This window comes from Anarrhichthys ocellatus, unplaced genomic scaffold (genome assembly GCF_004355925.1).
Source record: "Anarrhichthys ocellatus isolate YVR2014 unplaced genomic scaffold, GSC_Weel_1.0 scaffold51, whole genome shotgun sequence".
Taxonomy (NCBI): Eukaryota; Metazoa; Chordata; class Actinopteri; order Perciformes; family Anarhichadidae; genus Anarrhichthys; species Anarrhichthys ocellatus.
In genome coordinates this window covers 2,649,887-2,663,182 of record NW_022280081.1, presented here as the reverse complement: position 1 = coordinate 2,663,182, position 13,296 = coordinate 2,649,887, and the positions used below count along the sequence as shown (strand labels likewise).

At 42.3% G+C, this 13,296-nt stretch overlaps 1 protein-coding gene across 3 annotated transcripts in view; it reads left to right on the top strand.

Annotated features, from left to right (window-relative positions):
- The first annotated feature begins 4,043 nt into the window (after nt 1–4,043).
- Nucleotides 4,044–13,296, top strand: part of ankrd50l (ankyrin repeat domain 50-like) — an 18,992-nt gene continuing 9,739 nt past the window's right edge. The window contains exons 1-2 of one of the 3 annotated variants that reach the window (XM_031870116.1): nt 4,044–4,255; nt 9,201–10,016. In XM_031870116.1, coding sequence (XP_031725976.1) covers nt 9,598–10,016 — 419 coding nt within the window. In that variant the 5' untranslated portion in view covers nt 4,044–4,255; nt 9,201–9,597. Of the gene's footprint in view, nt 4,256–8,308; nt 9,107–9,200; nt 10,017–13,296 lie in introns of those variants that run through there. The other 2 variants (XM_031870114.1, XM_031870117.1) reach the window with 2 other exon arrangements.

The window sequence follows — 13,296 nt, the reverse complement described above, 5'->3', positions numbered from 1 at the left end:
TGAACAGCAGCGACGTTTCAAATCACTTTCCCCACCTTATAATTTGAGAATGTATTGAGAGTTTAAAAGCATATGACTGCAATTTTTTTTTTACTTCCGAAGACTGAAAATAAACCCTTGCATTCTGATTTTCCTCTTACTTTCCAATCAGATGACGCTTTGAACTGTTCAAACCCAAGATGTCTTGATTTTATGGCCCCATTATTGCATCGCTCCAGATGTCGTCTTTACCCTTTTACACTTTTCCCGCAAAAAAGTCAACTTGATACTGCATCTAAAATATAGTCCTGTGGGTTAAAAGCTCATTTACATTGATGGAGCCTCTAATGGTGGGTCTCACTGTTTTAGGGGCTTAAAATATTACTTTTTTTTTGCATTTTGTCATTGCTAGACAAGTCTCAAGCAAGTCCGAAGTCATTTTTTTCTTGGTCAAGTTGAGTCGAGTCAAGTCACTATAGTTAAAGCAAGTCCAGACCCAAGTCAAGTCAGATTAAGATTCTTTATTTTGTAATTTCTTGTACAAAAAATGAACACAGACAAGTTATTTGAGTCACCTTGGCTCAAGTCTAGTCACTAGTCTTTAACTTCTAAGTCCAAGTCGAGCCTCAAGTCATGTATTTTCTGTCAAGTCAAGTTGCAAGTCATCATAGCAGTGACTCAAGTCCACGTCACAGTGATTCAGGTCCTCATCTCTGGTCGTTGCTGCGTAATGCAGCAGGGCTGCAGGAACTGTTCATATGACAGCACAAATAACGGAGGCAGTGTTAAGTTTGGGTACCAAAGGAGGATGAGAGGACAAATCAAGGAGATTATATTTGACATGCCCCAGAGCTGTGCCCCAGGAAGCTCTACACCTGCCAAACCACTGCTCCAAACAGGCTTCCAGGAAAGTGAGTGAGGCAGCAGAGAATCACAGAGATGAGAAGGTTCCCTTTTCACTGTGATAGTCTATTCAATGTATGTGTATCTTACACCCCTTAAAAGGACATTATCACCTTATACATTCACACTTCATTATATATTCGTGCATATTCAAACTCAAGCACTTTCCTGAAGATACCACAGCTGTTTGACCAGCATTGATTTCCTGTGTGAACCGTGTTGTTGTCACATTTTAACATAGTGTTAGTAATTTTGGCTAAATGCAAATAATTATAGGTTTATCATCAAATATATCTGAATCTCAAAGGATAAACTTTCCTACTGTTTTTAAAAAGTCAATGTGTTGGTGGTGTGCAGTGTAGAAGAGACTGACTGATCATCAAAGCCAGAACTATTATTTATACCCACCCAGAAATCCTCTGTTAACATTTTAATATTCTGCATATATTCTTTTAAAAATATTTTAGAACAATACATGAATTTCAAATGTTTTATGAGAACATACGGAACATTTCAAGCATTGTTTTGAAATTCACTATACAGAGATAAACCTAGAGGGCAGAAACAGATCAACTCTCACTGGGGGGGATTTTAAGGAAGCATTTAAAGGGATGCTTGCAGAATTGAACCCTGAGCTTCTTTTTCATCCACAAAGTCGGATAGGAAGGAACAGCTCCTTCCTATCTCCAGGCCATGGTCAAGCCCTACACCCCCGCCCTACCACTTATCATGTTATGCTCACCATGCGGGCGAGGCTGCTAGCTAGTAGCGTTAGCATGTTAGCTAGTAGCGTTAGCAACATGCGTTAGTAGTAGACTCTTTATGGACTATCGCTGTAGCCTAACGTTATAAAAGAGTTTTAGTACATTTTACATATAAAATACACGGCGGACAGCAAGTGGGGCTGTACACAGTTTAAATGAGGAGGACGTGAGTAAAACAAAGTAATGTCTAACAAGAACACGGTCAAAACATTGTTGTTTGGCTTATAGCAATATACAGACAATATAAAGTATATACTGGTCCAGGTCAGCATCGTTCCGTTGAAAACACATTTAAAAGACAACTATTGTCTCCGGTGAAAAGACGTTCAAAACTGGTTTAAAAGTCAATATTTTAAACCAGTTTTGAACGTGTTTTCACCGGAGACAGTCCGAGTAAAAAATGAAGAAACTATGTAAAAACTGTGACTTGGTTAGGCAAAATCTGAATTACGAGATCTATTGACTGAAATTTGTTTCAGCTTTTTGAAATTTGGACTCTCACCATGTTTGACTTGTTTGGGACCAAAACCATTTTTCAACTAAATAAAGTACACTTTCAAACTCTTCATTAAAATTCATATTCTGTGGAAGTTACATTTAAAAAAAAAGTAAAGTGACCCAACTTCAGCTCAACAGTTTTGACGAAAGTGTGTCATTACCACACATGTCCAGTAGAGGTCTCCCCTGTCAATATAGTAGGGGACTGACTGACCTCCGCATTGGAGAAATATCATTGATAAAAATTCATGAAACAAATGTGCTGCTTATGTAGGAGATATCCTCACAGCAGTTCTGAAGCGAAACAGCAGCATGCAGGAGGTCAGAAAACAAACAAAAAAAGATCTGGTGCCACGATGTGTCTTTGTCTCTCTTTATGTATACATTTGCGTGGATGAGAGATGAGCTCCATTCATGACATTATCATGTAAATCGCATGTTGTTGACAAAAGCCATTAAGACAATTTTGGTGTTTATAAGAGCATGTCAGAATGTGGAGAATTGGCTAACAGGGTGAAGAGGTCATTTCTCATTTCACTGTGAGTTCAGTCGTGTTCGTGGGACAGCTTGAAGGCCCATGGTGAAGCAGAATTTAAGCAGAGTTTAAGTGGTTTCGGATAAAAAGAAGAAAAAAAACATCATGTCTCTAAGTCAGCTGTAGATTCTGCTGCAATTGTTGGAAGGATACTTTAGGAAGAACTCAGGGCGTCTTACTGGGACAACTCAGGAAAGGCCGAAGGAATACTTCCAAGATGTGCCCAATTGGTCCATTTTACAGTATACATTTAACACATTGAATTTGCTTTTTGTGACTCTTAAATTATCAAAGTCTGTTTCACTGATTTTTATACAGTGATCTAGAGAACATGTTGCAATGGAATTACACCATCCCCTATTTTTGGCTCCCTTGCTCGGACCACACCTTGGAACTCGGCCTTTATTTTGATCTCAACTACACATCTAGCAAAGTACTCAGGACTTCTTCTGTGGTCGTTCCACCTACAGTAGGTGTCTCCAGGACGATATTTTACCATGAGAACACAAAGACAGACTTAAAGGTGAGAACTCTGTCACCGATGGTTCCAGACATACAGCACAGAATAAATTAGATTGATTTTGTTGTAAATTTACTCAATTGTAAGGTGTGGCTTTTGTTCATTGTTTGGATGATGGACTGTGCCTTTAAAATCAGTCAGGCCTTTTCAGGCACACTTTTATTATAGTGTGTGATAAAATAGACACTGTCAATCAAAACCTGAGAGACTATAATCAATACTATTTTAAGTTACTAGCTGATCAGCTTGATTTAAAGTTAGAATTTGTACATACAATTTAATATTTCAGATGCATTATCTCTGAATTCTGACTTATCTATGATTTTTTTTACTTGTATTTTTCACTAAGTTGAAAATAAAATGTAAAAAGTCTACATGAGAGGCTAAATCACAATTATATTATCTTTAAGGTTAAAATAATAAAGATACAAATTTTAAGATTCTAAGTAAAATATTAATATACTTTGTAACAAGTATGACATAACTTGGCATAATCAGGAGATTTAGGAGATTTAACAAAATATATATATATATATATTTTGACTTTGTACCTCCTACTGTTGACTTTAAAAAAGTCTTAACTGACTGACTACCTCCTAATTTTGATTTAGCCTATTATCTTATACATTTTACCGCATAAGTCAATTTCTTGTCAATTCGTTATCTCCAACAATTCATCGAGTCATACCATTGACTTCATCTGACATGTTTAGGCTCTTGCAGTAAAACCAAGACGAATGTGTAGTCCAGTGTATTATGTCGGTGTGAAACCAGACTGCAGGGGATGTCTCTTTAGCGACCGTTTCATTTTCGTTCTTCCTCTCAAACATCCTTTTTGACAGTGCGCACCGCGGCAGAGAGAGAGCAGCCCTCCCCCTGAGAGGAGGAAGAAAGAGACGGACAAAGTGATACTCTGAAATGTACATCTATTCTGCTTCACCTTTAACGTGATGGTGTGGAGGATTGTGGGAGCGGACACACGTGATTATAACCCAGCGAAGCGGCACTTTTGTCGGTTAAGGAGGGAGACCGAGATGGGGCACGCGTGTGTGTAAGGTAAGACCATCCACCCGTCTGTTCAAACAAGCAGACAAAGTGGACTATTTGTTTTGTGTGCTTTTTTGTTTTTGTTTACATTGGCGTCGAACACTCGCGCGTGATTAACGCGAGTCGGTTAAAAGACACACGTTAGTTTCGTAGATTCGGGTGTAACGTTACACCTGTAGGGACTAGTCATCTCATTGTTGGTGAGGAAGCAGACACCTGTAGAGCCCGACAGCGAGACGAATGGTCACAGCGAGGGAGCTGATTGGCTGTAATGTTCACAGCAGGACACACTAAACTAATAGTTCATGCTGGAAACAACAGAGTCCGTGATATTTTGTTTTTTTTCATAGGCTAGTGATTAAAAATAATTTTAAAACCTATAAATGCAATATACATATCTTAATTTACGTAAAGTGTCTTACATTTAGGGGGATCTATTGGCAAACATATATAATATTATATTTAAGATGTTTTCTTTTGTGAATAATCTCCTGAAAATTTGAATCATTGTGTTTTTGTCATCCAATGAGTCGTTTATACCTACATAACGAGTGTGTACCAGGTCCCCGGGAAGAGTGCCGGAGTTTGACGCGAATTTGACACAGTGGTCAAACCGTTTAATTACAACTTCAGGGTCCGTCACGTGATGCCATTGGGCCCACATAGACTTTTCCCATAGACTTGCTTTGGGAAATAGATATTTGTAAACTTGGAGTACATTTTGTTTTGAGGTGAATCATCTTTCCAGTGCTAACTGTTGAATCCCCCTTGTTTAAATCATTAGAGTTGTAAAATGCACTAATGTGAATGAGCCCGAGAACTACGCTGGACCGAGTGCTGGGATGCAGGGTTTGAAGGAAACGCTATGGTGATTTAGCTCTATGGGCTCTCTACAAGATCTGGCAATTTTTAGCAGAACTTTATATTTCATGCCCTACTGAGCAACTATCTCAATGAACAAATCCCCGCCTCCAACGCTAACCAGTTCTCTTTGTACATCTATGGCAGGTCCTCTTCAGAGCCAATCGGCAGGTTTCTACAGTAGGGCCATTCGCGTTTCACGTCGGCCATTGTAGTTGAAAACAACAATGGTCTGCAACCAACTGCAATTACTAGTCATTTATAGGCATAGTTCAATATTTGTTTAAATACCCTTCCTATTATGCGTTTTTGGGGGGGGAGGGTTGTGCTCTAACTTTTTATTGTTGACGAACGACAGTTCATCCATTTTGTCCTTTCCTGTGAATATGAAGTATGGAGCTAGAGCAGGGGTGGGCAAACTTTTTGGCTTGGGGGCCACATTGAGTTTTAAAATTTGACAGACGGGCCGGGCCAGTAGCAGATGAATGGAGAGTGTTTGTGTGACCTAATATGAATTACAAGTAAAAGCTATGACCTAAAAAGTAACTTGCATTTAATTTCAGTAGGAACAGTGTTGTTGGTCACCCTTTTTAACCAGTGCGTCAACGTTTGGTGTCAGTTTGGTTGTGGCAATTCTCAGAACAGATCTGAGGTGTTCATCAGTTAGCTGGGATCTTACATGGTATTTTTTTTTTTAAATCGCATTAATGTCGTGCACTTACTTATTAAATAGTCATTTTTTGACACAGTGTTTTTAGTGTAAAGGTTAATAACTGTAGTCTTTTTAGCAGTTTGATTCTTTGACCGGATCATACACATATTTGACTGTCACATCTAACATTATCAGAGTAATGTCTTTGTAATGTCTGTCCTTGTCTCTCCCCCTGTGTCACGGTGTGGGTACATCTCACTGGCGTCAGGAAACGTGTCAGAATACCCTTGTTTTATTGGCTAAACTGCATCACGTGACGTGATTTACAACGCATTGGTCGGTGTTTTTCCTGCACCGCTGAACAAGTGCCGTACATGCTGGAAAGGAGCGCGAATAACTCCGCTGCATAAAGCAAAGGCCCGCGACCAACTGAAAACGGGTCCGTGACGAACCACCAGTTGAGAATCACTGGTTTACAGGATCGTGAAGAGCGGTGAACAGCTGTTTGTGTGGCGTGTCTTCCGTCTCTTCCTGTTTCCTTCACCTACATTCCCCTGGGCCCTAAGCCCCTCCCTGTACAGCTTCTTATCACCTCTTTGCACCAATGTACATTTATAACAAATACCACACATATTACACGGTAATCAGCGTTGCATATGTGTCAAACTCTATCGGTGCATCTCCGGTCTGTCTTTGTTCATCCTGCATCGCTCTGTTCTGTTCTCTAATGTAACGTAACTGGAGCGACGGAGCCTCTCCAAGCTGTTAGCAGACTGTTGTGCTAGCAAGCAGGCTCGCTCGCGAGCTGTACCCAGCATGCAGTTCGGCGGTGAAATTATATAAATGTACAATTATTAGTGTTACAAATTGTTTATGTGTTACAGACTGTTGTGTGCTGTTGTGTTTTTCTCTGTTAAAGAGCGTTAGTTGTGGGTTGTTAATTGTTGTGTTATAAAGTTATGACCATGACTAGAGTTCCCTCTCAATACATATAAGAGAACTAGCGCTGACCACTGTGAAACAGCAGCAAACAAAACATTTAGCTGCCTGTTGAAACCAGACAGCAGTTGTGCTGTCCGGCTATGCACTGATATAATGGTGTGTGAAGAATTCATATCCTACGGGAAATTAAAACCGGTATACTGCTCAGCCCTAGTCTTTATTATAGTTTGGACAATTTTGTACCAATATTTGACGGGTTGGATTAAAAAGCCCAACGGGCAGTAGTTTGCCCATGCCTGAGCTAGAGCCACTTCTGTTTTTGCACAGACTGAACAAACAAGATGTAACAAGATGGTTAGTGGTCTGTAGAGGGGCTGGAAGGTGAATTTGATCACCTCTGGACGCATTCAGGCTAGCTGTCCCCCCCCTGTTTTCCCTCTTTATGCTAAGCTAACCAGCTGCTTGCTCCAGCTTCATAATTATTGTACAGACATGACAGTGGTATCAATCTTCTCATCTGAGTTTGGCTAAAAAGCAAGTAGAGGTCAGTGTATTTCCCAAAATGTGGAACAATTTCTTTAAGCCGTACACAAATAAATGTGAAAGAAACCCCCCCGCAATTTATAGTTTTAGAGGCAGTTAGGTGGTGTAACCATTTCTCGACTGAAAACGGTTTAGCCATCCTCCCGGATACTTTTTGTACAGTGTCTTCACTGGTTGCATAGCAACTTCCTTTACATGCACTTAAGTAACCAGGTTACAGTCTGCTTTCTTTAGTAAGCTGATCTCATAAAAGTCATGTGAACAAGAAGCCAGGGTTTCTGTAAATGGGGGTAGAGGGTAAGAGAAACCTTATTCCTCCATCTAGATGTGTCCTGGAGAATGCCTCTTTCTTGGCTATACAAGCGAGGTTTCTTATTGGCTATTTAATGTGCGCATGTGCCCCCAAAACATCTGGGTCAGACAGGGGAAAGTATTGCCACAACAGCAGGGCGGCAGACTGAAAGTAAAGATCACTACAGAACATGAATTAATTCCATCTGACTTAAATGGAAACGGAAACAAAGTAGCCTCTAGAAGTCTAAATAAGTGGTTTTCCAACACTGAACTTCTGACTATTTGTTAAATTCAGACACATTTGTGCTGTGAAACCAGGAAGCGGTGTCTTTTAACTATACAATTAAAATAAATACAGTAAAATATGCGATGCTTCCTATTTGGTCTGGGGCCTGTTTGAGCTATATAAATCAAATTGACTTGATTTTGGTTTTCTGCATACACAGCATGGCTGTGAAGCGCTGTAAAGATGCTGCTCCAGGCTTTGGTTTGCTCCACCCACATCTTTACAAGCTACACGGTTTAGAGAGCTTTGTAAATACCACAAGTAATGCCAAGAATGTAGACAACTTCACTGCTCGGTGTCAAGTCTTCGGTGGCCTGCTAAAACCACACATCTCTTCATTTCCCAGTTCATTGTCAGTATATTGGCATCCGTCGGCTGACGGTGTTAAGTGTTCAACATGTGTCGTCTGCCTGTAGGAGAATATTCTGCTCCCATTAGGTTCTCTGACTGACACTGTCATCAGGCTATAGGAAATGCACAGCAGTGAGGCTTTCTTTTCTGCTCAGTTCCATCAAGTGTTAAATCACAGTTTAAATCAGACAGATTCAGTTCAGTGTAGCAGCTGGTGTTTGATTAGTCACTGACTTTAAATGCGGAGCACTCTTTAATTTTGTCACAGAAGCCTTTGACATTCCTTGTCTGGAGAGCGGTCACGCCCTCAATTATGCCTAACTTTAAACCTTGATTTAATTTAAACGGCACAGTTTTCACGACTGGGGATATTAGCTTTCGAGACCAGGCTATAAACATGTTTAAATTTGCTGTGAAGTTGGGCATTTTAATATGGGGGTCTATGGGGATTAACTTGCTTTTGAAGCCAGCTTCAAATGGCCATTTGTTGAACTGCAGTTTTTGGCAATGCTGCGTTGGCTTCATTCTGCAGCACTGGCAGCTGCCACTTGGTGTAGTGTTGCCCTGTGACTGAACCTTGACCCCAGGTAACCCCTCCCACCTGTCAACTGTTGAATCGCTCATGGCCACATGAGTGTCTCTCTCTCTCTCTCTCTCTCTCTCTCTGCTCTGCTCTGCTCTGCTCTGCATGTTCTGACATGCCGAGGGAGGAGTCAAATAAACCCCAAACAGGAAAAACCGGAGAGCGTGAGAGATGGATAGAAAGAGAGATGGAGAGAGGGCGGTGTGAGGGTTGTAAAAGAGCTGAGGGCATGAGAAAGTAAAAGTGAATTTCATGCTAAGGCTGCAGTTTTGGATCGATGAAACTGAGAGGAGGGAAGACTGTAGCTGTCATTAGAAGACGGAGGACGACTCCGTCATCAGGGGAGGGGTGAGATACAGTGTCATTATTTCTGTGAAAAACATGCTGTCAGTTCCTCTCTTGACTCATTCCTTTTCCCTCTTTCTGATTTCTCACTGAATAGCTCCACGAACTCCAGGAGAGGCACGCTCAACGCTGGCAGCCACGGATCCTCCTCTTCGCTTTGGTGCTTCGAACCGTGCAACAAAAAGATCCTGACAAATCCAAATCAAGACACCGAAGAGGTGATCCATTAGCTGACTCAACCTTTCCCTGACTCCTCTTCTTGTCAGAATTATGCCTTAAGGCCTGCAGGGGGAAGGACAGCCACTGATAATGATCGCCTGATGCAACACTTTCAGGAACCGTCAGTGTGAGGAAATACCCAGAGCTGTCACAAAACCAGAGGTGTCACCAGCTGCAGATCTACCTAAAAGTTGGGAGTACGATTACTGGAGGAGCATGGGACAGGGAGTAAAGAGCACTGAGTTGTCCCCTGGAAGTCAGACGCCCGGGAACAAATGAGTAGCAGCGGATTTTCCAGCTTGCTCCAGGGCCGGCGTTTCTACTGCCGGGAATGGGCCCTGGACAAGCTGCGACGCTGCCTGGACACCCGCTCCGTGCCGGGGCAGCCGCCAGGGCTGCTGGTGATGGGGGGCCCTGGCGCCGGGAAGACCGCCCTGTGCACCGAGGTGGTGTGGCCCATCTCGAAGGCAGGGCTGGCGGTCGGGCTGGCACCGCGCTGCCTGGCCTCCCACTTCTGCCAGCGGGAGGACCAGCGGAGTACTTCGCTGTGGAGGTTTGTCCTGGGCCTGGTGGAGCAGCTGAGGGCCTCACCTCTCCTCTCTCCTGGGTACGAAGAGACCCTCAACAGCCCGTCTGTATCCTCCTGTCTGGAGCCTGTCGCCTGTCAAAGAGACCCCGACGACACCTTCAAGAGGTTTGAATCTTTTTTTTTTCTTCCGTAAAGAATGTTCAAAGTTTTTGATATTACAGTCATATGGTTGTTCTGAAGAGGGTTAATCTTTATCGTAATAGGTTTGAGGGAAATTTCAAGGTTGCCAAATGAGAGGGAGAGGAAAGTTTAAGGAAAGTGTAACAAGCCTGAAACCCATCCAGGCGCTCTGCATGTGTGTGCTTGTTCAAGAGCGTGGCTCAGCACAGCACGGTGCACATGTGGTATCACATTCTGTAAATGGTGATAGTTGGATGAAGGCAGGAGCAGCTGAACAAGGTTACATCTGACATGAGTCAGCGGGCAAACAAGTGGTTTTATTGGTGAAAACAACAAGGTGAAAACCTGCGCCGCAAGTTCGTTTTTTTGTTTGGTGAATTGACAGTTTCAACATTCGTTTGTGGTGACCCAAAACATCCAACGTCGGTAGTCATTTTAGACGCCATAACCCTGATCATGAGAATGTGTAATTTGTTTTGTTTTCAACCTGACATGCTATGATTTGAGATCATTATGATCTTAATGCCACACAACACCGATAATGTGAATTTGATTTGTAGCTTATTGCTTCAGTTCCAACTAGGGCAGGATGGTTAAATCAATACAGCATATGTACATACAAAATCAATCCAATTAATTCTTAATACAGTTAAACACTTGTTATTGAATAGCATGTGTACAACAACACTTTGCCTGGCATAGCTAAATTGTACAAGATCATTTTGTAAAATGATAACATATAATTGAGCCTTTGCAAAGTCCCGGCCCCCACTGCTACTCCATCAAGGTGTCAGAACCACCGTGGAGCCCACACTGTCACTAACTTCCCTCTCTGAAGAACTATTCTCTGAAGGGTCTACAACATGCGTTTGAAGGATGCATCCAGGATGTCAAACTGATTCAGCAACAAAAAACGGTTCAAAAGATAAAGATAGACGTTAAAGCCTACAGATCACAGTGTAAAAGTGACCTGGCTGTCACCTGGCGTTTCAGACAAAAAACAGAGTTCCTGTAAAGCCAAGAATGTCATAAGCTAAGGATGTAATAAGGTACTCTCCTGATGTTAGCTCCACAAGTCTTTACGAAGAAGCGTAATGTTTTGTAATGTAAAGTTGACAAACAGTGATTTTGAATTATCAGCACTCATTGCAATATTAGCAACACTGTAATACAACATGCTTATACATATAAAAAAGCTCCGCCCTCACTCATAAAAGAGTCATTCAGGCTCAAACACAGTGGCAGCTCATGTTGTGTGAAAAAGATCCATGAAAGCTTTACAGCTGCGTCCAAATAGAGGAGTTTTCAGCAGGTCAACAATCTAACAGGTTTAGACAGTCAACAGACAAAAAACAGTTTGAAAGCCTGTAAATGTAAAACCCATTTGGCCATCACAAGAGAGGCCATGACAGTCACAGGAAAATTGACGGCAGCAGCTATTCTTCTTCGTCTTATATTTATTTCTCCTCTCATAATGCGGCCCATTCACAGCACACACAATGGGCCTCCACTGTGAATGAATGCTACTGTTATTTACGACACAACTTCCCTTTCAGCGAGGGGGTAGAAGAAGAAGAAGAGAGAAAAAAAAAAAAGAACAAAGAGGTGAAAAATGCCTCCAGTACCCCAGTGACCGTCTCAGCGGCAGTCAACGAGGTCACCCTCCTCTTTTGGACTTCTTTTTTTTTCACTCTCTCCCGGCATGTTTACTCTGCAATGAGTCTGAGCCTTTTTACACTCCTCCTGTGTTTGCCTACCTCTGGTGTGAAGTACCGAGCTGGATTCCTCACTCCCCTCAGAATGGCTCACAGCCAGACGCTGTTTGTGTTTGGAGCACTCGTGAGAGAAAGTGGCTGCGGGCGAAACCTTGCCACGTGAGAACAGCCGTTGACAAACTGTTGAAACATGGGCTTGAATGGGCAGTGGGAGGACGTACATGGGACGCAGGTTTTGCCTTGAACCGGCTGAGCGATGGGTGTTGTCAGCTTTTGGTGAATTTAACTCAAAGTTGTGTCATTATTTGACAGTTAGGGTTGGTTTCACATCTGTGGCTCACTTGACCTGCGAATAAAAAATGTCATGTTGCTATTTCGTCTGGTCCATGGTTCATGTTCACACTGTCGTATTAGAAACTTACCAAGAGGACAGTGGGGGAAGAAGTTCTTAGACGCTTTACCTATAATTAAAGTAGAAATACCATGGTCTGAGTCTACATTGTAAAAGTAAAAGCCCTGAATTAAAAAGTGGGCTTACGTTAAAGTACAGATGTGTACAGAAGCAAAATGTACTTAAAGTATTAAAATCAAAATGACTCGTAGTGCAGGATGGCTCCTTTTGCAGTGTTATTATAGAATATTATATTTGATTCTGTTGTTGTCACTTATGCATACACAAGAGCATGTTAATGTTGTAGTACATCAGTGTGGAGCCAATTTTAGATACTTTGTATACTACTGGGTAGACTAGTAGTATAGTATAGTACATATCATATATATCACATCTCATGTTTTTGTGTTATGTTAAATGTAACTAGTATAGGTGTCAAAGAAATATAGTGAAGTAAAACGTACATTTCCCTCTGAATTGTAGTATAAGTATAAAGTAGCATAGAATGGACATACTTAAAGCTTGGGTAAGTAACAGTGGAGAAAACAGGAAGAGTACACCACATTTAAAAATGTATTTAACCGGAGAAAAAAACACCGAAGTGTTGCCAACTCGTTTCCAATGAAAGTAGATACTAACTCCAAAAAAAATCATCATAATGAACTTAAACAACAAACATGGCTATTATCAGTACCCACCGTTGTGTCAGGATCCCTGTCAGACCAGACGCCTCCCATGGCCACACAGCTGCAGCTACTTCAGCTAATCACCTCCTGCAGGCTGACACACCAGACTCAGGTCCCACTAACGATTACCCTGGCACTATATAAACTCTGGCCCTACAGTCTGGGGTTGTCAGGTCGTACCGTCTTTCACCCGCTTCAACCCCGTTGCATCTTCTGCCTCGAGCGCCTGCCTCCGGTGTCTGTCGGTCCAGGAATCCCCCGTGCCCTCCTTTGTGTTTACGGACTACTCACCGCTGCTCTGCCCTCCGTGGTGTTAACGGACTACACACCGCCGCTCTGCCCCTCCGTTGTGTTAACGGACTACACACGCCGTCAAGCTGCCAGCTCTCCGGTGACGAGCCACGGGACATCACGCCGTCAAGCTACCAGCCCTCCGGTGTCGAGCCACGGGACTCACACCGTCGATCTGCCTA